The sequence below is a fragment of the Lepidochelys kempii genome, chromosome 2 (genome assembly GCF_965140285.1).
Source record: "Lepidochelys kempii isolate rLepKem1 chromosome 2, rLepKem1.hap1, whole genome shotgun sequence".
NCBI classification, from domain to species: Eukaryota; Metazoa; Chordata; order Testudines; family Cheloniidae; genus Lepidochelys; species Lepidochelys kempii.
In genome coordinates, this window is record NC_136381.1 from 218,619,477 (window position 1) to 218,643,366 (window position 23,890).

General features: G+C 39.7%; 1 protein-coding gene across 7 annotated transcripts in view; it reads right to left on the bottom strand.

The window, feature by feature from the left end:
• Window positions 1-23,890, bottom strand: part of PHF14 (PHD finger protein 14) — a 301,795-nt gene that overhangs the window by 202,664 nt on the left and 75,241 nt on the right. For all 7 annotated transcript variants that reach the window (XM_073333845.2, XM_073333843.2, XM_073333842.2 and 4 more), the window contains exons 6-13: window positions 21,846-21,957; window positions 20,031-20,168; window positions 14,912-15,058; window positions 8,107-8,377; window positions 6,218-6,324; window positions 4,652-4,747; window positions 1,997-2,100; window positions 654-785 (exon numbers count right to left, since the gene is read on the bottom strand). In XM_073333845.2, the coding sequence (XP_073189946.1) occupies window positions 654-785; window positions 1,997-2,100; window positions 4,652-4,747; window positions 6,218-6,324; window positions 8,107-8,377; window positions 14,912-15,058; window positions 20,031-20,168; window positions 21,846-21,957 (1,107 nt within the window). The remainder of the gene's footprint in view (window positions 1-653; window positions 786-1,996; window positions 2,101-4,651; window positions 4,748-6,217; window positions 6,325-8,106; window positions 8,378-14,911; window positions 15,059-20,030; window positions 20,169-21,845; window positions 21,958-23,890) is intronic.

Consider the following 23,890-nt stretch of genomic DNA (forward strand, 5'->3'; position numbering starts at 1 on the left):
GCACTCGAAGAAGATCTGTATTTATTGAATAGAGGTTACTCTATAATTTAGAAAAGATGTCAAAGCTTATGACCAGGTGATGAAAAAATGACTAGATTTATTAATTTAAGAAATAACTTTTCCCACAAATTCAACTAGATGTTCCAATGCACAGTGCCCAATACAAGTACTTAAACTGCACTTTAATTTAAGCTTATAATCTAATCACTTATTTGTACTTTAACAGAGAATTATTTAGCTTGAATTATCTATTAAATATACACATTTCAGATTAACAATCAAGAACTGTCTTCAATGAGCATGAGTTTAGCAAATCTCTATAAATAAAATTCACATATGTAGATTATAGTGCCTCGCCTGACAAGTTGAGTGAAATGTCAATATTGTAAATGAGCATAACCCAATTCACCTACCCTTCCATGGAAACATAAGTGATGAAAGTGAAGTCAGAATAAAGACAGACCTTAATCACATAACTTAATTTTTAACCGTAATAATGACTAGGGAAAGAAACTTGAAATTAAGGTAGTCTAGTTTAAGCAGTATTTGGCAATGCCTAAATACTCAAAACTTACAACCCTTTTCACATTTAAGTTTTGCTTGGAGTGCATGGAAACGGCAGAAGATAACTAACTAACAATATTGTTACTTACCAATAACTGTTTTTAGTCTTCCTTGGCATTCTTGTAAGAGGAGGGTCCAGACACCCAAGATGATAATGTAGTTTACAGGTATCACACAGTAAGAGGAGGTGTTGATCATGGTTCTTCTTACAAATTCCACAACTTTGAATAAATGCAGCCAAAAAAAGCATTAAAATTACATTTGAGATAGTAAAGCATATATTATACAGTACCGTATTTTTTAGTGACAATAAAAAGTGCAAGTATGTAAATATATGTTAATGACATCATACAGTTTTCACAGTATTCATTTAAAATTAACTACATATTACTTTTGAAAATGTTTATGACTAAGCAGCTTTTAAAACTATGTGATATCTCATCTTCTAACATTTTCTTTAAATTTCATATTCAAGTGCTGTAGAACTGCAGTTACTCTTCTGATTCTCGAATCAGGATATCCCATGATATTACCAAGCACCAGTGCAAAACACAATACACGGGGGGGGCACCACCATGCCAGCACAAAGTGGCTAAGTAGAATATTATTACTACTATTAATCATTTATCTATTTAAATAACATTGAAAGACAGGACTGCAGTATCATCATGCTGGATAATGTACAAACACAGAATAAATCAGAGTTCACTTTTTAAATTGAGCTACTGTACCAATATTTGCAAAAAGAAAAGGAGTACTTATGGCACCTTAGAGACTAACAAATGCTCAAATTAATTTGTTAGTCTCTCAGGTGCCACAAGTACTCCTTTTCTTTTTGCGAATACAGACTAACATGGCTGCTACTCTGAAACCTGTACCAATATTGGCATTCTAGTTTAATAGTACAAAATTAATCTTTTTGAGACTTATTTATCACATAAAGAAAAGAAAAGAAAAGAAAAGAAAAGAAAAGAAAAGAAAAGAAAAGAAGCTTGCCGACCCGTCAACTGGAAGAGTAAATTTCCTCAAATGGCAAGTATTTTTAAAACTATACTTCTGAATACATAATATTGTTTGTACCAAAATCCTCACAGCAGTATAGACTACCTAATTCAAAAGACAATAGCATGGATTTAAAATTTCCACATTACAGTTGCAACAGATTCTGATATTTCAGATGTAGAAGCCATTTCTCTTTAAAGCACTGTAGTCTATTAACAGAGAAAGCCCTGCCAATGTGTGTGCCAAAATAAAGAAATGACTCAACTTCTTAGCTTGGAGATAAACATAACTCTAATGGCAGCCAATAGTAGGTAAGATGTGGGGGAGGGATTTTCTTCCATTTTTGTGTAAATAAACACGTCAATTATAAATATTTATCAACACTCTCCGTACTATATCATGCCTATTCTATCAAGATTGCATTACTTGCCTATAAAGTACTGCTGGAAGCGTAGACGTCTTTTGTGTTCCTCCTTCCTTTTTACTTGGTTTCCTCTCCTTGGGTGCTCGCAAAATTGCTGGAATGTTCAATTTCTATTGGATTTGAACAAATGCAGTTTATACATAAGTTTTTTGGGGAAGAATCTAAGTATACCATTCCCACCCATTTGCCACTCCACAGCCAGTTAAATTTGGTCAACCGCACAATACTACTTTTATGAGGGGGAAAACTTCTTTCTAAACTACTTTACAGGAAAGAGCAACTACAGTATTTATTTTGTCTCAAAACAAATTTTGTTTTTCACAGACTTACAGTCACATTTTTCAATGTAAAACTAAAACAAAAAAATGCAAACACTAAAGTCCTGGCTTTTAACTTCCCCCCCCCCCCCCAAATTTTGAGAGAGAGAGAGAGAGAGAGAACCCATTATATTTGACAAAAGAATATTGAGGCAGTTTATTTTCCTCAGCCTCTCTGTTATACTGGTGCTCCATAGGTTAATTAGAAAAATTATCTTATTGGACCAAACTCTCCACAAAGCAGACGAGATTCTCTTCGGGTTTCTACTAATCTGCAGTATGCAAGCTTCTCAGACAGCAACCATCTATCAAAGTCATTTCTTGGCGGCCCTGTGGGCCTGCATCTGTTCAACCAACTGGAAAAAAGTGTCATGCAAGCTGTGCAAATGAATTTTACTTCTACTTTCTATTTTTTTTAAATTTATTAATGTTTGCACTGGGAAATACACTCGTGAAGTTTTTAAAAAACTATTTTTAAAAGGCAAAATCTTGTTCCAGACAGACCACGTTCTACTAACAAAGAGATTTTTGTATAAGAAAAGTAGGCAAAAAAAAATTCAGCCAGCTTGGCGTGAGTAACCAATATGATTAAACCACAAGCATTACTGCAGACATCAAGGGTAGATTTCATTTTAAGTACAGTAATACAAACACAGAAGTACCAAAGGCCATCACAAAAATCTCTGACACAGAATTAGGTGATGTCTTTTATTCTCATCCTCTTAAAATACTGACTCACTATAATATTTATTCTGCACAATTCCCAAAAGCACCTTTATAAGTGTGGCATGTCTATGTTCAATACATTACATCTTGAAAAAGACTGCTGTCTTCCTTGTGTGCCTGCCACATATAAGCCTTTTAGGGGGGTATGGGAAATATTATATAAAAGACCAATGAAATGACTCACTATTTCAGAAACACAGCCATCTACATGCTGACAGATACAGTTTTCAGTGTGAAAAAACACATGTACTGAACAAGTGTTCTCAATCTTCTTTAAAAACATGACTGGAAATAGTTTCATGTTCTCTTCTGATGTGTTAAGGAAAAGTTAGCATATGTGACTCCATTTTGGTTTGGGGCCCACCATTGTCTAAAAGCAAGCACATCATGCACCAGAAGGAGTGTTCCTTAGATACTGCATTCCTGTGAAAACCCTCCCCCTTGTTTCCAGCCTGTCTCAACTCCCAGTTTCTGTTCTTTGTCTATTCCTAACTCCCTGTCTCCTGGCCTTGATGTGAGCCTCCCATCCTGATAAGAAAGGCTACTGGTGCATTGCTTTAGGACCAAGTTGTGTAGATGAAGTAACGGTTTAGCATGGGGAATGTACTTAGCAAGGATAGGTGGTAGATAAGGGAAGGGTTTGTCTATTGGCTAAGGTTTCCGATGCACGAGGGCAACATGCTTTGCTAAAAGGTATATAATCTCTGTATAACCTGCATTCAGGGTCCCCTCCTGACTAGCAGGGGGGCACCACACTCGAGCGTAATAAACTTAGTATCTTTGCGAACTCTGCAGCTGTGGACTTTGTTCATGTGCCTCAGCCTAGACTCGAACTGTGCGTGACCTATCGGGTATAATTCGCAGCAGTTCTTGTGCGTGACCTATCAGGTATAATTCGTAACAGTTTGTGTGTGTGACCTATTAGGTATAATTCGTAACAGATGGATAAATGACACATTGCCATATTACATATATGGGGTTTCAGTGATTTATCATGAACATGATCCGTGTATCTGTTTACCTTTTATCTTAATTCAATGAATTTATGAGCATATTGAAGCATGAAATGTACCTCCTTCCTTGCAATGGACAACATGGTCACTGGTAGCATCAAGAAATAATTAAACATTCCCATATCACTGACATCATATACTCACTATTTCTAAAAAAGGGTACATCTTTTTATCTGCATAATTTAGAAAACACTGTTGCAAATGATGTGTGGTTTTAGGGATGTACAGTTTATAAAATGGACATAAACAGTCAATACAAACCCAAGGAACCATTCTACAGTATTTGAAACCTATAACTGCTAAAGAAAAAGTGGAGGGGAATACGGTGGGATTAACTCATGCTTCAGGTTTAGCTTTATCACAAATGACAGGTCAATCAGTTACAGCAAATGAAAGAATTTTGCAAACAAGATAGCTATTATAACAACAAAATTAAGCTACAGGTTCCCAGTAGGTTGCTTGCAGAGCTTTAGATATATTTTAATCAGAAATCATGAACCCCCAGAGTATGCAAAGGTGACAGATACAAAATAAAAAAACCTATTCTCTGAAAATCATGTGCACCTGTGTGGTGCAAAAGAGGGGGGGGGGAATGAAAAGCCAACCTGCCCAATGATTCTACCCAGTAGAGTCCATATTCCTTGCCCCTCATTTCGTAGCTTTCCATTCATATTTTGTAGCTCTTCCAAGGACTCACACAGCTGAAAATAAAAAATTGAAAAACTCTTTTAAAGTTCATTTACTGAAGTTATTCAGCATCTATTATGTGAGAACTCTTTACCTATAACTTTTATAAATTACATAATTAAAAACACAATGAAACTCAATAGTCATGCCAATACATCAGAGATCAGTGCAGTCATTCAGGCATATAACAGCACTAAGAAGAAAGTTGGGCAGCCATCTGTTTTGTAAAAGAGGATCTGAAGTAATTCAGCATGACAATTAGGTTCCACAATCACAATCAGAAAGCAAAATTAAAGTATACTAATGCATCGTACAAATTGTATTATACTATTTGCAGCTATGAAGTTATGACAAATGTTTCTATACAGGGAATCAAGTTTTGTTCCTTCACCACCAAAAAAACACACACTCTTAAAAAACCAAGCACTTATTTTGTTAATTAAAAGAACACCGAAGCAGAAGACAGTATTCTGAAAAGTAATTGCCAGCTATAGTACTGTATACTAGTAATTTTGTTAATTGTCTCGTCCATTCCTCTCTTGTTATTCTTGGACAATACAACAAGCAGGTATTAACATTTGTTTGCATTTAAAACATGTGTTTAAACCACTTTTGATCAATTCTAACCTGCTGAATTCAGCAAGCATCAGTATATTATCCTGCACAAATAATAATTTTAATGGTTATATATGATATATATATATAATCATAGAATATCAGGGTTGGAAGGGACCTCAGGAGGTCTTCTAGTCCAAACCCCTGCTCAAAGCAGGACCAATCCCCAACTAAATCATCCCAGCCAGGGCTTTGTCAAGCCTGACCTTAAAAATATAGTTTCAAAACAGTTCAAAAAGTCATAAAGCAATTTTTAATCAACACTAACTCTTCTACATACCATGACTTGCTTCATACACATTCATTATAGCCGCACTTCTTTGAGCCAATGTTATCATCTGTTGCTCCTCATAAAAAAAGTTTTGGGAAGGCTCAACATTTAGATATTGATAAAAGCATGGGCAACTGTTTTCATGTTTTGTTTTGTTTTGTTTACTATTTCATGTAAACAATTCCTGCACTGCTAGAAATCAAGACACTACCACTAGATGAGAACCTGAAAGTCAAACTACCCAAAAACAAAACACTGAGAGTGACAAGTCAGGGGTCACTGTCCAAACTAAGTGCACACAAACAGCAAAAATGGTAAAAAGTAAGGCCCAAATCTTTCAGTTGGTTCCATGCAAAAGGGCCTCTGTGCTCAGGTGGAGCCTGTTAATGAGGCTCTATGTGAAGGATCAGTGCCCAACTTAGATTTTAGAAATTCACTGTAGTTGTGATAATTTAAAAGTAGGAAAGGTAAGATATATTTTAAGTAGCATTTTTATCCTGGTACTCCTTCTCTAAATAGCAGTTTTCCCTTTGAAAAGCAAAATTCCAACAGTTAACTCTCAAATGTTTAGTACAGTTGTATTCACTGCTTTTCTTACCTTGTTATATTCCACATGAAGTTTTTCTTGCTCATTTTCTAGTTTATCCTTAATATTCTTCTGTTCAGCCATATTTTCTTGGATCTGAATCATGCGCATATTTCTCTCTGTTTAAATAAAATCCAGTCCTTTCTAGCTTTAGTTGCATTTGTTCAAGTGTCCCACATTAACAAATGGAACAAGTGTTACACATTTAAGCACTAAGTTAGAAAAATCTTAAAATGTGAAACTACTACTACAGAGAGAAAGAGAGAGAGGGGATCAAATTACAGGACACTGTCTTGTTAAATGATCTATGAGAGTGATGGAATACAAGCAAAAAGAAAAGGAGTACTTGTGGCACCTTAGAGACTAACCAATTTATTTGAGCATAAGCTTTCGTGAGCTACAGCTCACTTCATCAGATGCATACTGTGGAAACTGCAGAAGACATTATATACACAGAGACCATGAAACAATGGGAGGAGGTATTGTTTCATGGTCTCTGTGTATATAATTTCTTCTGCAGTTTCCACAGTATGCATCTGATGAAGTGAGCTGTAGCTCACGAAAGCTTATGCTCAAATAAATTGGTTAGTCTCTAAGGTGCCACAAGTACTCCTTTTCTTGTTGTGAATACAGACTAACACGGCTGTTACTCTGAAACCTGGAATACAAGCACTTTCCCACCATGTAGACCTGAGAAAAAATTTTTTCACAAATAGTTTATTTGCAAAAAAATGCAGTTTTGGTTAACCCAAAACTATTCTTGAATATGACACAAATTTGTGAGTAGTTCTGGATCATTTTTCTTTTCAGTACTTGGATGCCATTCTCAAAATGGCCAGAGAAAGTAGTGGTGAAATGGAGGTGATTGCCAGAGCCCTCCTTGTAACTTTTAATCAAGTGGTTAGAGCCCTCACCCAGGATGTGGAAGATGCAGATTCAACTCCCCTCTCTGCTGATATAGAGCAGGGATCTGAACTTGAGTCTCCCCCATTGCATTATATTACCCGGGCCACGGGCTAAGGGAATATACTGGTGTGGGTCTTTGGTGTGACTGCCCTTATCACTGGGATAAAAATTATAAGGCATCATCACCAAGTCTACCTCCTCGAATCTATCCCTTTAAAAGAATACCCACAACAGATTTTTTTCAATTTGCTAATTTTTTTTGCAGTTTTTAGATTCAGTTAACCCACAACAAATCTTTTTTAAAAAAAATTGAATCTCCTAGTGAACTGAACAAAATCAGTTATTCACCAAGCTCTACTGCCACATGCTTTTGCTGCATGAGCAAAGTCAGAGTGAGATAACTGTTTGATGATGTGCACTGATTGGTCATCTCAGGTTAAACCAGCTGATCTCAATCACAAGAGCATGCCCTTCTAAGGTGGAAACAGAGTACTGAGGACCTAAAGACACAGTGCCCAAGATTTTGCTAGGGATGTTCAGAGGGGAGAGAGATGCTCTTCCACCTAACTTCAAAGAGGACAAAACAAAAAAGGTGCCAAATATCTACCCTTCCATGCCTGTCAACAAAAACATACTCCCTGCTGTTTATGTTAGCAGCAATTTAGTTTACAAAAGAGATATGTTTAAAAAGGCACACTAACTTACTTTATCATATTAAGATACTGAGTGTTTATGTGAACTCTACATTCATTTGAATGAGCAATGATAGCTTTTTCTCTAACGATAAGAAAAAATAATATATATATATATATATACACACACACACACACATACACACACACGAGCATACTCTGTTACTTTAACCAAACCCTCTCCTCTCTCTTTCTATAATTAGTCAAATGTTTTCTTCAAAACATTGTATAATACAAAGTCAATAGGTGTGGAGCATCGTCTATACGGTTTAAGAAACTTAAATTTCATATTCTCATCCTTACCAAGATAATAATTCACAAAATCAGCAGTCAGAGCCGGTTGCTTATGTTTTCTCCTTCCGTCCACACTGGAACTGGTATCTGAAGTGTCCACGGGAAAGATGTCTGTACTAATTCCCATTAATTCAGCTTTGCGCATCAGCTTACGTATGGCTGAAGCACTGCTAGTGAGTGGTCGTGGCAGCTTCTCCCTGGGAACCCATGCCTGAGGCCTGGTGGTACGAGCTAATTCTGCCTTGGCACGATACTGCTGCAGTCTGGCATTGATTCGGGCCTACAATCAAATTCCCGGAAAAATCAAAATAGAATAAAATGGTGTAAAATGGAATCCAAATCACTTTTGCCAGTAAACTTAACCTTCCTTTAGACTACACGTACACTAGGCACTACTTTCAACAAGAAAAAATGCACAATCTAATCCAGCATTTTTCAACGCTTTAGGATGTGATAACTCAACAGACAAAACCATATATGAATATCATTTGATTTTACTTTGACATTTGTAGTTAACTGGCAGCATATTTTCTTAACCTTAGGTTTGTGAAGTCAAATGGAGTAATATTCAGAACTTTCTTTCTGGGAATACCACCTTCAACAAGACTATTAACGTAAGTGGTCTTCTGGCAATATGATGGCATATCTAATAAACATAAGTAGATGGAACTGTCTATGTTCACAAAGTGGGTAAAACCCTTGGCTTAGGTATCAGAAAACAGATTAAGATGTGAGTACACTGCCAGCATAACTGCCATCTAAACCTTCTGGCTGACACTTATGCCAAGTCTATAAGCCTCTTTTATAGGAACTCCTTTCCCAGTTATAGCACTGCCCACACATACCTCTTTATAGATAAGTACACTAGCTGACATTAAGGAAATTCACAAACAAAAGCAACAGAGGCACACTGTATATATTGCTGACGGCATCTGTATATTTTGGACATCTGGGAGACCAACACCAGAAGGTCAAGTTGCTACATGTAATTGGAAAATACTGCCTGCAGAAAGTCTTTGCAGTGGCAGACAATAACACGAGCGTAAAAACCATGACAGGCATGAATCCAGCTAAGTACCAGTTACAGTTTGTATACTCGCCTGCATGAAGAGGAAGTTAGGCTACAGAGCATTAATCCAACTCCCCCAACACATGGTATGAGATACCCTTACATGTGAGAGAAAGGCAAAAACATGTGCATATACATACTACACTTGAGGAACACCAGTTAACTCAGCAGTTCAGTTTACTAGCTTATGACCAGCATGATCTGGAGCAGGGTGTCAAACATCTGGTTTGTAGGCTGAATCCAGCCTCTCTTCTCCAGCCCATAGCACAAAGGACCAGAAGTGAACTGGAATGGATAGACTGAGTAGGCAGGTCATGCTTTATTTGGCACAGGCACCTGAGCCCCCTCCTTTTTCTTTCCGCCATCCCCTCCACTCAGTTGCTGCTTTTCATAGACTAGGCAGCACCACAATGCCTCAGAGATGAGACAGAGTAGGCTTCTTCCCAGATGAACCACTATTCAGTCACTCTCACCCAGGTCTCAATCCTCTGTGCTGCTATCCAGACACAGATTTTGTCTTCATTGTTTAAAAAAAGATGTGCTTTTACTCTGGAATAACTAACACACATCTGCTATCTCAATGTAAATCCTACTGATGACAAGACACCATAGTTTTCACCATAAGGGAAATTGAGACAAGGGGTCAACCACAAAGCAGAGAAAGTGGCGTGACTCAGTGGCTAGAGCATTAGACTGGAACTTCAGAGACCTCGGTTCTATTCCTAGCCTGCTGGGTGATTTGGGACATTACTTAACCTTTTTGTGCCATAGTTTCCTCATCTGTAAAACAGAGCTAATGATGCTGGCCTCCTTTGTAAAGGGCTTTGAAATCTACTGATGAAAAGTACTATGTAAGAGCTAGGCATTATTAATTATTATTATTACTAACAGTGTTTTATATGAATAATATCACTAATAGTTAGGGTCCTACCATATTCATGGCCGTGAAAAACATACCAAGGGCCATCAAATTAGACCTCCCCCATGAAATCTAGCTATTGGAAAGGAGGAGAGGAGAGGGAAGAGGTAGCTGGGGGAGATTCCCGGAAATGGAGATGGATCTGATCTTCCCTCTGCTGCTAGGAGAGCCTGCACAAGGGGCTGCTAGTCCCGGCCAGGCTGAGGAGGGACAGGACTTCCTCTTCCCCTGCACGGCCACTCTGGGTGTGTGGGGGAGGTCAGACCCACATGTGGGTACCTCCCCCAGCTGCAGTGGGTACCTCCCCCAGCTGCAGGGAGCTCCGTGGCTGCGCTACCTTCAGAGCCGCAGTGCAGCCATGGAGCTTCCTACAGCTGGGGGAGCTATCCACAGGTAGATCTCATCTCCCACCAAGAGCAGCCATGCAGGGAAAGAGGAAGTCCCGTCCTTCCCCAGCCCAGCCCGGACTAGCAGCTAGAAGCTCCCTGCTGGGGCGCTCCCAGGGAAGATTCTCCCAAAAGGAGAGAAAAAGAGAGGGAGGCTGAGGATGCCCAAAGTTGGGCAAATGAGTAGGGGAAAAGAGGACTCATTCACAAGAAGGAGGAGCGGTGGCTAGACATGGAGGGGAAAGTTTCACCAACACGTATACTTTTTAAATTAGTCTTTGTCTTTAAATGTGATATTTAGCTTCACTAGTTAAAGGGGCACACTCTGCAGTCAAAAGAAAGTACACAATTTGCCTCTTACCAGTAAACTTTCTACTCCTGGTCATGGCCCCTAAATGAACGGATAATTCAGCCCTCATGATAGAACATGTATTAACACAAATTTAACACCCATAATCTACAGCAGGGGTTGACAACCTATGGTATGCGTGCCAAACACGGCACACGAGCCAATTTTTAATGGCACGCTGCTGTCTGCAGGGGACAGCAGCGTGCAATTAAAAATCCTGCCCTGCCCGGCCCAGCCCACTCTTCTCCACCCACCGCTCTCTCCTTGCAGGGCAGGCAAGCTTCCCCCTCCCCCCACCTCTTCCCCCAGCATGCTGGGTTCCTGCCCCTCCTCCTCTCCCTCCCTGCAGCCGATCAGCTGAGGGCCCTTGCTACAGAGGGGAGAGGGAAAAGCAGAGCCGCAGCGCTCTTGCACTCTCTGCTCTGGGGACCTTGTGGAAGGGGGTGGAATCGGCATATCCCCTCCAGCCCCCTGCCGTGAGCTGCTCAGGGCAGGGGGCTGGGAACACCCCCATGACCCCAGCCCACACCACCCAGCCCTCTGCCCTCACCCTTGCACCCTCCATACACCCCAGCCCCATGCCCTGACCCCTGCACCCTTCCCAGCCCCCTGCCCTGATTCCTGCACCCCCCACACATACCCAGCCCCCCCACACCCCGTGCCCTGACTCTTGCACCCCCACATCCACATCTCCACCCCCACCCTGAGCACCAAATGGGAGCTCCTGCACACACACCCACATTCCCACCTGCACCCCTCACACCAAATGGGAGCTGCCCAGGTAAGCGCTCCACACCCAAACCTCCTGCCCCAACCCTGAGCCCCCTCCCTCATTCTAGCTCCTGGCCAGACTCTGCACCCCAATCTCCAGCCTGCTCCTTCACCCCCAGCCCTCTTCTCAGTGCACTCCCACCCTCATCTCAGTGTAGAGCGAGGAAGAGAATGGGCCAGAACCAGGGAGAAAAGAGGTACCTACTCTATGTGGACAGGGCTGGGACCCCAGACTGGCAGCGGGCTGAGCAGGGCCAGCAGCCAGGACCTTGGCTAGCAGGAGCCAGTGGACGGAACCCCAGACCGACAGTGGGCTGAGCCACTCAGTCCACTGCTCGTCTGGGGTCCCGGCCACTGGCCCCACTCAGCCCACTGCCGGTCTGGGTTTCTGGCTGCCGGCCCCTTGTCAGCCAGGGTACCGGCCGCAGGCCCCGCTCAGCCCGCTGCCAGCCTAGGTGAATGGAACCCCAGCCTGGCAGAGGTTCTGAGCGGGCCGGCAGCGTAAGATCAGCATTTTAATTTAATTTTAAATGAAGCGTTTTAAACATTTTGAAAACCTTGTTTACATACAACAATAGTTTAGTTATGTAATATATAGACTTATAGAGAAAGACCCTCTATAAAACGTTAAAATGTAATATTGGCACATGAAACCTTAAATTAAAGTGAATAAATGAAGACTCGGCACACCACTTCTAAAAGGTTGCTGACCCCTGATCTAGAGTGGAGGTGGGCAAACTATGGCCCATGGGCCACATATGGCCTGCAGGACCGCCCTGCCCGGCCCTTGAGCTCCTGGCCAGGGAAGCTAGCCCCCGGCCCCTCCCCTGTTCTCCCCCATTCCCTGCAGCGACACCGCCGCGCAGGCAGTGCGGCTGGCTCTGTCTGGGCAGCGGGGATGCAAGTTCCTGCTGCTCTGAGCGGCATGGTAAGGGGGCGGCGGCGTGGTGTGTGTGTGTGTTGGATATGGGGCAGGGAGTCCAGGGGCAGTCAGGGGTCAGAGAGCAGGGGGCAACTGGATGGAGTGGAGGTTCTGGAGGGCTGAGGGGTGGTGGTCAGGGGACAGGGAATGGGGTGGGGGGTTGGATAGGGCGTGGGAGTCCTGGGGGGCCTGTCAGGGGGCAGGGGTGTGGATAGGAGTCGGGGCAGTCAGGGAACAGGGAGCGGGGGGGTTGGATGGGGGTGGGGTCCTGGGGGGCCTGTCTGTGGGCAGGGGTGTAGATAGGGGCCGGGGGGGGCAGTCAGGGGACAGGGAGCTGGGGGGGCTGGATGGGGAAGGGGGTCCTGGGAGGGGGCGGTCAGGGGACAAGGAGCAGGGGGGGTTGGATGGATCAATGGTTCTGAGGGGGGCAGTCAGGGGGCGGGAAGTGTGAGTGGGTGGATAGGAGGCAGGGGCCAGGCTGTTTGGGGAGGCACAGCCTTCCCTACCTGGCCCCCCATACAGTTTCGCACCCCGATGTGGCCCTCGGGCCAAAAAGTTTGCCCACCCCTGATCTAGAGAGACTGGAAATACAGAATGATGGCAGAAACAAGAAACATTCATAATTTCTATTAGGGAACAGGGATGAGAACAATCTGTATGCTCACTCTTCTTTTAAACATGGCGGTGCTCAGCTCTCTTGAACTTTAATTCAAGTCCATTCAGTCTCTTGTCCATTAATTTAGGTGCATAAATAAAGATTAAGCCTAATTTTAGGCATCCATTTTTTTTAAATCTTGACCCAGGCCTACAATGGTATATTTATATAGCCTATCTGTGACTGCTAGTAGCAAATAACCCCAGTGGCCAGGGAGGGCTCTGCATTACTACAGGGAATTCTTTCCTGGTGTCTGGCTGTTGGGTCTTGGTGAAATGCTCAGGGTCCAACTGACCGCCATATCTGGGGTCAGGAAAGAATTTCCCGCAGTCAGATTGGCAGAGACCTTGGGGGTTTTTTGGCCTTCCTCTGCAGCATGGGTCATTTGCAGTTTTAAACTAGTATAAATAGTGGATTCTCTCTAACTTGAAGTCTTTAAATCATGATTTGAGGATGTCAGTAAGGCCTCCAGAGATTATAGGTCTATTACAGGAGTGGATGGGTGAGGTTCCATGGCCTGCAATGTGCAGGAGGTCAGACAAGATGATCATAATGGTCCCTTCTGGCCATACAGTCTATGAGATTCACAGCAAAGACCTTTACAATTTAGGCATTGGTTACAGAGCCCCTTTTTTTCCCCTTGTCTATCATTTCTGCCACTATTATGTAGATCCACAGCTTGCCTCTGCCACCATCATCCTGATCCCCTTACGATTTCTCTCAGCCACTTTTCTGCCCCACAGAAGCACCTTGAAGCACAGAGTCAGTCTCCCTCCTCTCAATTCTTGTCTCTGGTGTCACAGCAACCCCTGACAGCTGGGAGGAGAAACTGCATGAAAAATCCTACTTAGCCCAGGTCTGGGGCATGCCCAGTACAAATGGAACCTTCTGAGTGTTTGGTTTAAAAACTATCATCCATTGAGTATATGCAAACAAATTTTTTACAGGATTATAAATGTTTGAATTTCGGTGGATTTTCATGAGGCCGGCAAAAAACCTATTGACACCAGGGCAACTCACTTGCTAAAGTTCAAGTCCCTTCTTCAAACCACAGAGGCACTAGAGCTTCTCAATTAAATTAATGAAATAATTTAGCATGGGCAAAACATTTTTTCCCTAACCTCATTCTGAGAAATAGCTGAATCACTTTTACTGAAATGGTCTATGCACACACACACACACAAACCTGAGGCAGACACACAGCATGGAAAATTTCAGCCTAAAGGACTGAAACATACAAGCAACTGAAAATAGGGGTCTTATATTATGAAGTGTTAAGGCAACCTTATCCGTAGGCTTTGCTATAGCTCCTTGTAATAACTAAGGAAGAAGGCGGAACTTTCTTCTAACATACACATAGCAAAATGTCCAAAATCTTGGCTGCTTTGACTGATTTTTATTTTTTTAGAATCTTGAAATAAAGTTTAGAAGTAAAATAAATACAACTATGGAATTAAAAAAGAATTATAAATTACCCTGGTATCATAGAGAATTACATAAACTAATCAGGATTATTTCCATTCAGATGCGTGCATGTGCACCTTTTCAAGGATTATATTATGGGGTCATTCACTCTTAGGGAATCCAATCTAAAGATAATTCACTGCCATATTAATTGACCATATGCCATCAATGTAGTCCAAATTTCATTTTCAACCACCGTAATTCCACCTTTCTCTTCCCCCCTCTTCTCATTTAACATTGATGATTAATGCACATGCAGCTTTGGCATGGGTACAATACCTGCGCTTCTGGTGAGAGCTGTTTCTCTCTTTCCTGCAAGGACATTTTACAATAAGACTGTAAAGCCAAGTAGTTCTTCCGTTTCCATTTTCTGTCTAACCTGTCCGCGTGCTGTTTACAATAAGCAAAAAAAGGATCTGCTATGTCCTGTTTCAGCAAGAAAAAGGGATGGAAAAGAAGGGGGGGGGGAAATCTAGTTAGAAAAATGATACAGAAGAACATAAAGCCAGCATTTCATGTATAACACAATTAACATTGACAGCTAGGGGTAAAGAATACAAGCCAAAATAGGGGAAGAACAGGTTAAAGAATATTTAGATAAATTAGATGTATTCAAGTCAGCAGGGCCTGATTAAATTAATCTTAGGGTACTATTTTTTAATAATCCTAGTTTTTTTTTAAAATTTTTTTAATTTTAATTTTTTTATAATCTTAGGGTACTACTTTTTAAAAGGGGAACAAGGAGGACCCGGGAATTACAGACCAGATAGCCTAACTTTAATATATGGAAAGATATTAGAGTAAATTTTTAGACAATTGATTTATGGGCATCTGGAGGATAATAGGGTTATAAGGAATAGTCAGCATGGATTTGTCAAGAGCAAGTCATGCCAAACCAACTTAATTTCCTTCTTTGATAAGATTACTGACCTAGTGGATGGGGAGAAGCAGTAGACATGATATACCTTGATTTTAGTAAGGCTTTTGACAAAGTTCCACATGACGTTCTCGTAACCAAACTAGGAAAATGTGGTCTAGATAAATTTACTATAAAGTGAGTTGCACAACTGGTTGAAAGACCTTACTTTAAGGGTAGTTATCAATGGTTTGCTATCAAGTTGAGACAGTGCATCTAGTGGGGTCAGTCCTGGGTCCAGTAATCTTCAATATTGTCATTAATGACTTGGATAATGGAGAACAGTGTATGCTTATAAAATCTGCAGATGACACCAACCTGGGAGGGGTTGCAAGCACTTTGGAGGACAGGTGTAACATTCAAAATGGAAAATTGGTCTGAATTTGACAAGATGAAATTCAATAAAGCCAAATGCAAAGTACTTCCCTTAGGAAGGAAAAATCAAATGCACAACTACAAAATGGGGAATAACTGTCTAGGTGGTAGTACTGCTGAAAAGGATTTGGGTTTATAGTGGACCACAAACTGAATATGAGTCGTTAATCTGATGCAGCTGCAAAAAAGGCTAATATGATTCTGGGATGTATTAACAGGAGTGTTGTATGTAAGACACAGCGAGGTAACAGTCCCACTCTACTCAACGCTGGTGAGACTCCTGCTGGAGGACTGTGTCCAATTCTGGGCACCACAATTTAGGAAGAATGTGGACAAATGGGAAAGAGTCCAGGGGAGAGCAACAAAAATGATAAGAGGTTTAGAAAACTTGACGTATGAGGAAACGTTGAAAAACTGGGCATGGTTAGTCTTCAAAAAAGACAACTGAGAGGTGACCTGGTAATAGTCTTCCAATACCTTGAAGACTATTATAAAAAGGACGGTGATCAGTCGTTCTCCACGTCCACTGAAGGTAGGACAAGAAGTAATAGGCTTAATCTGCAGCAAGATTTAGATATTAGGAAAAATTTTCTAAGTACAAGGGTAGCCAAGCTATGGAACAGGCTTCCAATGGATGTCATGGAGTCCCCATCATTGAAAGCTTTTAAAAATAAAGTTGGACAAACACCTGCCAGGGATGATCTAGGGGTTTACTTGTTCCTGGCACAGCGCAGAAGGCTGGACTTGATGACTTGTTGAGGCCTTTTCCAGCTCTACATTTCTAAGATTCTATGTTTCAAATAGATGGGTCTTGTAGAGTAACACAGTCAGGGTTTGCATCAGTTTAACTAAAGGTCTGTTTAAAACCAATTTAGTTAAATTGATGCAAGCCCACATGTGTACACTCAAACAGATTTTTAGATTGTGTATATTGATTTAGCGTAATTCAGTAAGGAATTGAGTTAAGCTAAATCAACGGAAGCCAGGTTTAAACTTGTTTAAAAGTGACCACACAGGAATTTTGCTTTTGTTTTTTAAGCTGAGAAGTTTCTTTTTTAGACTAGCTACTTTACAGTTTATGAAAACAACATAATTTGTTACAAAATTTCAGTTTCATATATCAAAAGAGGATGCTAAAACTATACTAGCAATTATTTCCACCCAGAATTGCAAACAGAATTAAAAGGTATATTTAATTGTTCCCATAACTCATGTAGCTTAAAGTCTAAATTCCATTATTTGCACACAGAAGTGACCACATTATCAAAAATGTAGGTGAAAATAATGAGGGTTCAGTTTCAGAGAATAAGTTGAAGCCAAATTGAAAAGTCTAACCTTAGAAGTAAAAGATTTGTTTTAGTTAAATGCCTCAATTAAAGGTTTCAGTAGACACCGTATTTTAAAATGTTACGGAGGGTCAGTGCTACCCAATATGCTAATTAGTTTATGAATTATTTTTGTTTGCTTTTTTTTTTTTTTATTTAATATTCACAGTTAAAGAGCACTGAAGCAGGTCCCAGCAAATACAACACAGGACAAACCAACACTGCGAGCACCTCATCGTTCTTGAGTACAGCTACCTAGTGCCGCACAACAAAGCAATACATTCTCCATGTACTCTTTAATAGTCTCTAATGATCTCCAAAAAAAAAAAATTAATGAATTTACATTTCTGCAAGTTAACCCAGGGAAAAGGGAACAACTTCCTATGACAAGTGTTGTACCAACAGGTAACAATTACAATAAAGCACATAAAGAAAGCATTTAGAGCATTGTATTACTGCACTAATCATGAAGAGTTGTCATTTTTCTACATTGAAGTGATGGAAGTTATTTTTGTGTATCCAAGGTTGTTGTTTTTCCTCTGTGCCTGTTCACAGACAAATTATAAGGTTACTAGTATATTTTAATACTAAATAGTTATAAAAACCTGCCCTCTTTGTCTCCTTCTGTAATTATGAAGTGCTCCTGGTTGCTGTTTGGACAGTTCCAAGAAACACTCACCTCTCTTTTGCCCCAGGAGCTCACTAGAATATTTGATCATTCCAGAAGAGACAGGCAGGGAGTCCTTACATATATGTTAAATATAGAATGTATGGTCTCTCCATATTGTTTCTCTGGGAAGCAATCACATTCTGCTCAATATTCCTCCAACAGATCAAAGTTTCCAAGGAAGGGGACATTTTGGGAAAAAGCCACACACCTTATTCTGCATTAAGTGAAAGAGTTCATTATTATGTCTTGTTTTCCAAATACATTCTTCAAAGAGCATGGTTTTCCTTTTGACTTCTTCAAAGTGGTATTCGTATGGCCTAAGCACCAGCAGTATTTTGTATGATCTCTCACATACATAATTTTCTTCTATTTTTCATTCTTCACTTACTACATTTTCACATTCTTATGGCTGAACTACTTTATCAATTCATTTACCTCGTGTATACAGTCTGCAAGCTGAATAAGACTGCCTCAGCCAAAGGTGGATTAATACATCTCAGTTTTCATTCTCTTTTTAATTTCCAGCAAATTTTCTATATAAATAATTGTCAGTACAATTTACTAACCAGGCACTAAAATCCACTCAGTATCTCATGACAACGAACAAATTAAATATTTTACTTGCCTGTCCAAAAAAAGCCCACCAACCTACTCACCAGAGGCAAGTAAAATTTTGCAAGTTTCATTCAAAAATATACGCTGTATATTTAGATTTCAGGGTAGGGGAATATACGTGAAACAGAGCTTACCTCCATAGGAATTTAAATTAACAATTCTCAGTTATGTGATTCCAAGGCCTTGATTACAAAATACTTTGTTTGCAGTTGTTTAAAGATATGCAGTGTTTTTAGGTGAAAAGCACTGCAAACACATACAATGATGGAAATTCACAACATGAGCTCCTTAAAGAATCAACATTAAACCTCATCTAGTAGACCCATTACTGTTTAACTGAAGGCACCATGTTTATCTTCCCAGCACTTCATCTTGTAGGTGAAATTTACTTTTTGTGCACAGTTCTGACAGAGAATTACTAATGGTCTAAGTGGCCAGTTCCTTAAGAAATAAGAAAGACAATGATTCCAATGTAGCTAATGAATGACAACAAAGCCTGCATGTCAGTGTGTGCGATTATGTGCACATCCCTCTCACTCACCTATACACAATTTACTTTCTGTCACATTTACTATATGTAAAGATGAATATGACTGGCTAAACTTGAACTTTGTAATTAGGGCAGAACACTAGACACTTACAAGGTATTTCCATTGAATAAATCAGCCCTTATGCAAAATCTTGTCATTTGGATTGCTTTATTCATATTATCAAGAAGAAAATTGGTACCATGAGTGACTATGTAAGGAATATGGAATTTAAAAGTAAATATTTTAACTGGATGCAATTATTGGTAATTTACAAAAACTCAGAATGAAAATCAAGAAATATCATATTAATACAATGAAAGTTACTTATTTAGGTTACATCTTTTTTCAGTATTATCATTAAATTGTATCCAAAACATTTGAAGAGAAAAAGGGCCCCATTTGTGCCATTTGAACAGCACAAAGGGGATGTAATCTGGCTACAGCTGGAAACTGAGCAAAGCAGAGGGAGATTCTAAACTGGAAAGAAGCTGACAAAGCAAACTCCTACACCAATGCGCCCAACTCTTAGTTAGGGCCATTTCAGGAGAAAGAAGTGGTAAGATGGGGAGTGGGATAAGAGGAGCTCCTCTAACACAGTCATTAGATAGTGTATGATTCCTTAGAGACAATAACTAGCTATCATAAATCAGAGCAGGCCTTAGGCTGTCCTAATTTAAATTAGGGCTAGGCCAGCTTGAAACAGCTTCTTGTGAAGCGCATATCTTGGCACAGGAAAAAAAAGAAAAAATCTAGCCCACTTCCAAAAATATACTTATGACCTCACAGCAGCATCTTATCAAAAACTCTCCTAGTACTCCTTTTCTTTTTGTGAATACAGACTAACACGGCTGTTACTCTGAAACCTCTCCTCAGGAATGTTATCCAGAAACACAGTAAGCTTCCCACATGCTTTTGTTAGGACATTTCCATTTTATGTTTTTCTAAGGAAGTTGCATCACACACATACCTCTTCAGCTGCTGCTTCTGACAGCAGGCCTTCTTTCTGAGCACAGGTCACATGGAAATAAGCTCTACACATGCCAGCATCACAACTAATGCAAACACCAGTTCTGGCAAAACGAGGGTCTTCACAAAAACTGCATTCCTAACACAGAAAAATGGTAAAATTAACTACAGAGTAAACACGATAATAAAGATTCCACATTCCATTTTTAATTTGCTTTGGCATAAATGAAAGATAATTTAGATGTCTTCTATACAGACACACAAAGTCTGTTAAATGTTACTAATGGATGGATTTAATCTCATGAGGTATAGCAATACAGTTAAGGCTAGCTACCTATACTGGGATTCTCCAAACTTCTTTTTTTAATCCTATATTCCCTTTCAACAGGTAAAGTACAAGACTTGAAATAATAATACTGGCTCTTCTTGTTTTCTTGCACTGGTAGGTTTCAACTTAGACTCTGCACATACTTTGTTTTATATGATTAAACATGCTTTGTTAAAATTAAGAAGAAATTAAATATAATAGACTTAAACAAATGATCATCTGGCTAATTTGTAAGCAATAGTCATAATAGTAATAAAATCAGTGCAGTAATCCTTATTTAGGAGGGATCCAATTGTATTAGCAACTTTATAAACTATACAGATAAAATCAGAATCACCTCACCCACAAATGCAATATATTCCAGGTTGGAGAGACGCTGTGAAAACGTAGCAACACACAATGCTATACAACTGTTTAATCATGAAATGAAGAAGAATACTGCATTAAACTGTATAAAACTGAAGCTCCAGAGGGAATTCAGATAGGCAGAATATAAAATAATTATCCATATTTTCATTAGAAACTGAGACTCAGTCTTTCTTGTGATAGGGTTAGTGTTTTATTTTGCCAACATATTGCACTGCCTTGGGTCACTGACTCTGCCCACCTGTGAAGAGCATTACTTATCCTATAATCCCTTTTAAAGTTTGAGATGTGCCCAAATTACTACTTCTGCTCCTATTAATCAGTTAAGTCATCAGAAAAACCTAGCTATTGTGTAGAAAAGCTGCTGTACAGAGGTTGCCCACTTGGACACTTCTATAACAGTGCTGAATGTTTGGAAGACTCAAACTAGGCATGCTGGAGAGCCACTTGCAATACACACAGGCTACTCTTCAGTCATCCTGGCATAAAAGTCTTTTTTGTTGTTGGTGGTGGTTAATTTAGTATTCATGAAAGGTCCCACATTGATAGCCTTGGGAACTCAAATTTTACATGCACCAAATGGGTACAACAAGAGAAGCAACAGCAAAATCTTCCCCACATGGCCTGACACCTAGAGAAACATTTGGACATAAGAAAACCAAGGAACCATCTACCAGAAATCCTTTGATCTCTATTGAGTGTCATTTTGTGCCAATTGTAACGGTAATTTGAGTGCTATGCACAAACATCCTCTTATGAACTGGACTAAAAACAATTACACTTCACATAAAAGTCCATTTGGGGAAGGCGGAGTATATTTTTCACTCAGACTCCCATATATTCCTCAACTCCCTACATTTATACTTTGGCAGACTGCCATTAACACACATAACAAGGAGGTAATGAGTGTCTCCAGAAACAAGGAGAGATGGGGAAGAGAATGAGAAACAAAAGAAAAGACAAAAGAGAATGCATACTTCTGTTTTTATTGCATTTCCAGCCCTGAATCTTGTTGCATTTGTTGCAAAAACAGAATTACAAAAAGCTAATAAGATATTCTATGCCATATATGTAGAGCAAATAAAACTATACCTATGTAAACTATACCTCTTCTAGTCTTACCTTGGCACCATACTTAGAATAGTTCATTTCAGTAAGCGTTACTGGCCGCAGCTTGTCAATATCTCCAAATGCCACTCCTGGAACATAGAGGGCACAAACAATGTGGACCCACCTACAACAGCAGAAAAATTAAGCCATTATCATCAAGAACAACAACATTTTGCTCTTGTATTGCACTCTTCGTCTGCAGATCTCAAAGTACGTTACAATGGACTGAAAGTATCATTCACATTTATAGATAAGGAAAATAAGATATAGAAAGCCAAGGGTGTCAGAAACAGGAACACAAGCCTATTGACTTGAATGGACCATCCACAAGCCTCTGGTGCCTCTCTCCTATCACTTAGATTTTTTTTTAATTTGTTTTAACTTTTTCCAGTCCAAGAGTTGTCAGCAGCTTTCTTTATATGGCTAATCTGTCAAATCTTAAGGTTTCAGAGTAGCAGCCATGTTAGTCTGTATTCGCAAAAAGAAAAGGAGTACTTGTGGCACCTTAGAGACTAACCAATTTATTTGAGCATGAGCTTTCGTGAGCTACAGCTCACTTCATCGGATGCATAAAGTGGAAAGTACAGTGAGGAGATTTTATATATACACACAGACCATGAAAAAAATATACATTGTAAGGAGAGTTATCACTTACGATGAGCTATCACTCTCCTGCTGGTAATAGCTCATCTTAAGTGATCAGTCTCCTTACAATGTATATTTTTTTCATGGTCTGTGTGTATATATAAAATCTCCTCACTGTACTTTCCACTTTATGCATCCGATGAAGTGAGCTGTAGCTCACGAAAGCTCATGCTCAAATAAATTGGTTAGTCTCTAAGGTGCCACAAGTACTCCTTTTCTTTTTGTCAAATACAAGTTCAGTAAAAACCACAAGCATTCCCTCTCTCTGCCCCTAATACGGTTTGGCTCAAACATTGCATAATTTCTATGCTGACTCTCTTGTGGGGAATGAAGGGAAGCTGCTCCCAAAAACAGACAGAGACAAAAAGTCACTTTGCCAACCACTTTGTCAGAGGCGGTTTCTCTTCTTTTTCTTGATTTGTTTACATACTCTGAATGATCTGCCATATGATAATGCAAACAGACACAGAACAGAACTCACTAGACCTCCTAATTCCTGCAAGGGAGTTAAAAAGGCAGGAGCAGTACTAAGCCTAAAATTATTTGAATGTTAAGAAAGAACCACCACTTCATCAATGAGATTTTTTTTTAAAAGCCAGGGTTTGGTTTTTTTTAATGAAACATCAAATCACAGAGTGTGTTACTTTTCAAGAGCCAGCTACTATCATAGCTGATATATTCCATTTTGCAGTATCAAATATTAAAGTATAACACTGGTCTTATAAACAGCTCAAACGGGAATTAATTCAGGGAAGTCTAATGGTCTGCATTGCACAGGTCAGACTAGATGATCACAAGAGTCCTTTCTGGCTTTATAATCAATGAAAGACTAGATGATAAAATGGGAAAATCATGATTCTGAGAACATTAGATCAATAATATGTGAACATGGCAGATCATCCTGAGTTTACTTGGTGTGTCAGACTCTTTCCCAACAATGTACACAGATGGCATGATGATTTCTCCCAATTTGAGACCACCTGATAATCTATTGGATTTAATTAAGAATGAAATAAATGTATTTGTTGACAAAGACTAGGAATGTTAATATACCTTCCCTTCGAATATCCCTCCGTACACAGTTTTAGAATTTGGACCTTTACAAAGGGAACAACCAATGTTCCTGGCAATATGTCCAGTGCTCTAGTAATTCTAAAAAAAAAATCTCCTGTATGATAAACTTTTAAGCTTCACTAAAAAAAAGCATTGGTGTCTCTTGTCAAAAAGCTCTGTGGATAGTTATGCAAAACTAGGAGTCATCAAGATACAAGACTTCACATTAAATTACAACATACTTAACAGGTAAGCTTGAAAACAAAATAGAGAGAAAAAAAAGAAATTTGGATATATATTTAAAGAAATAATCTGATCACATTGTGCCAATGACTACCTTTGAAATATTTAAATAATGC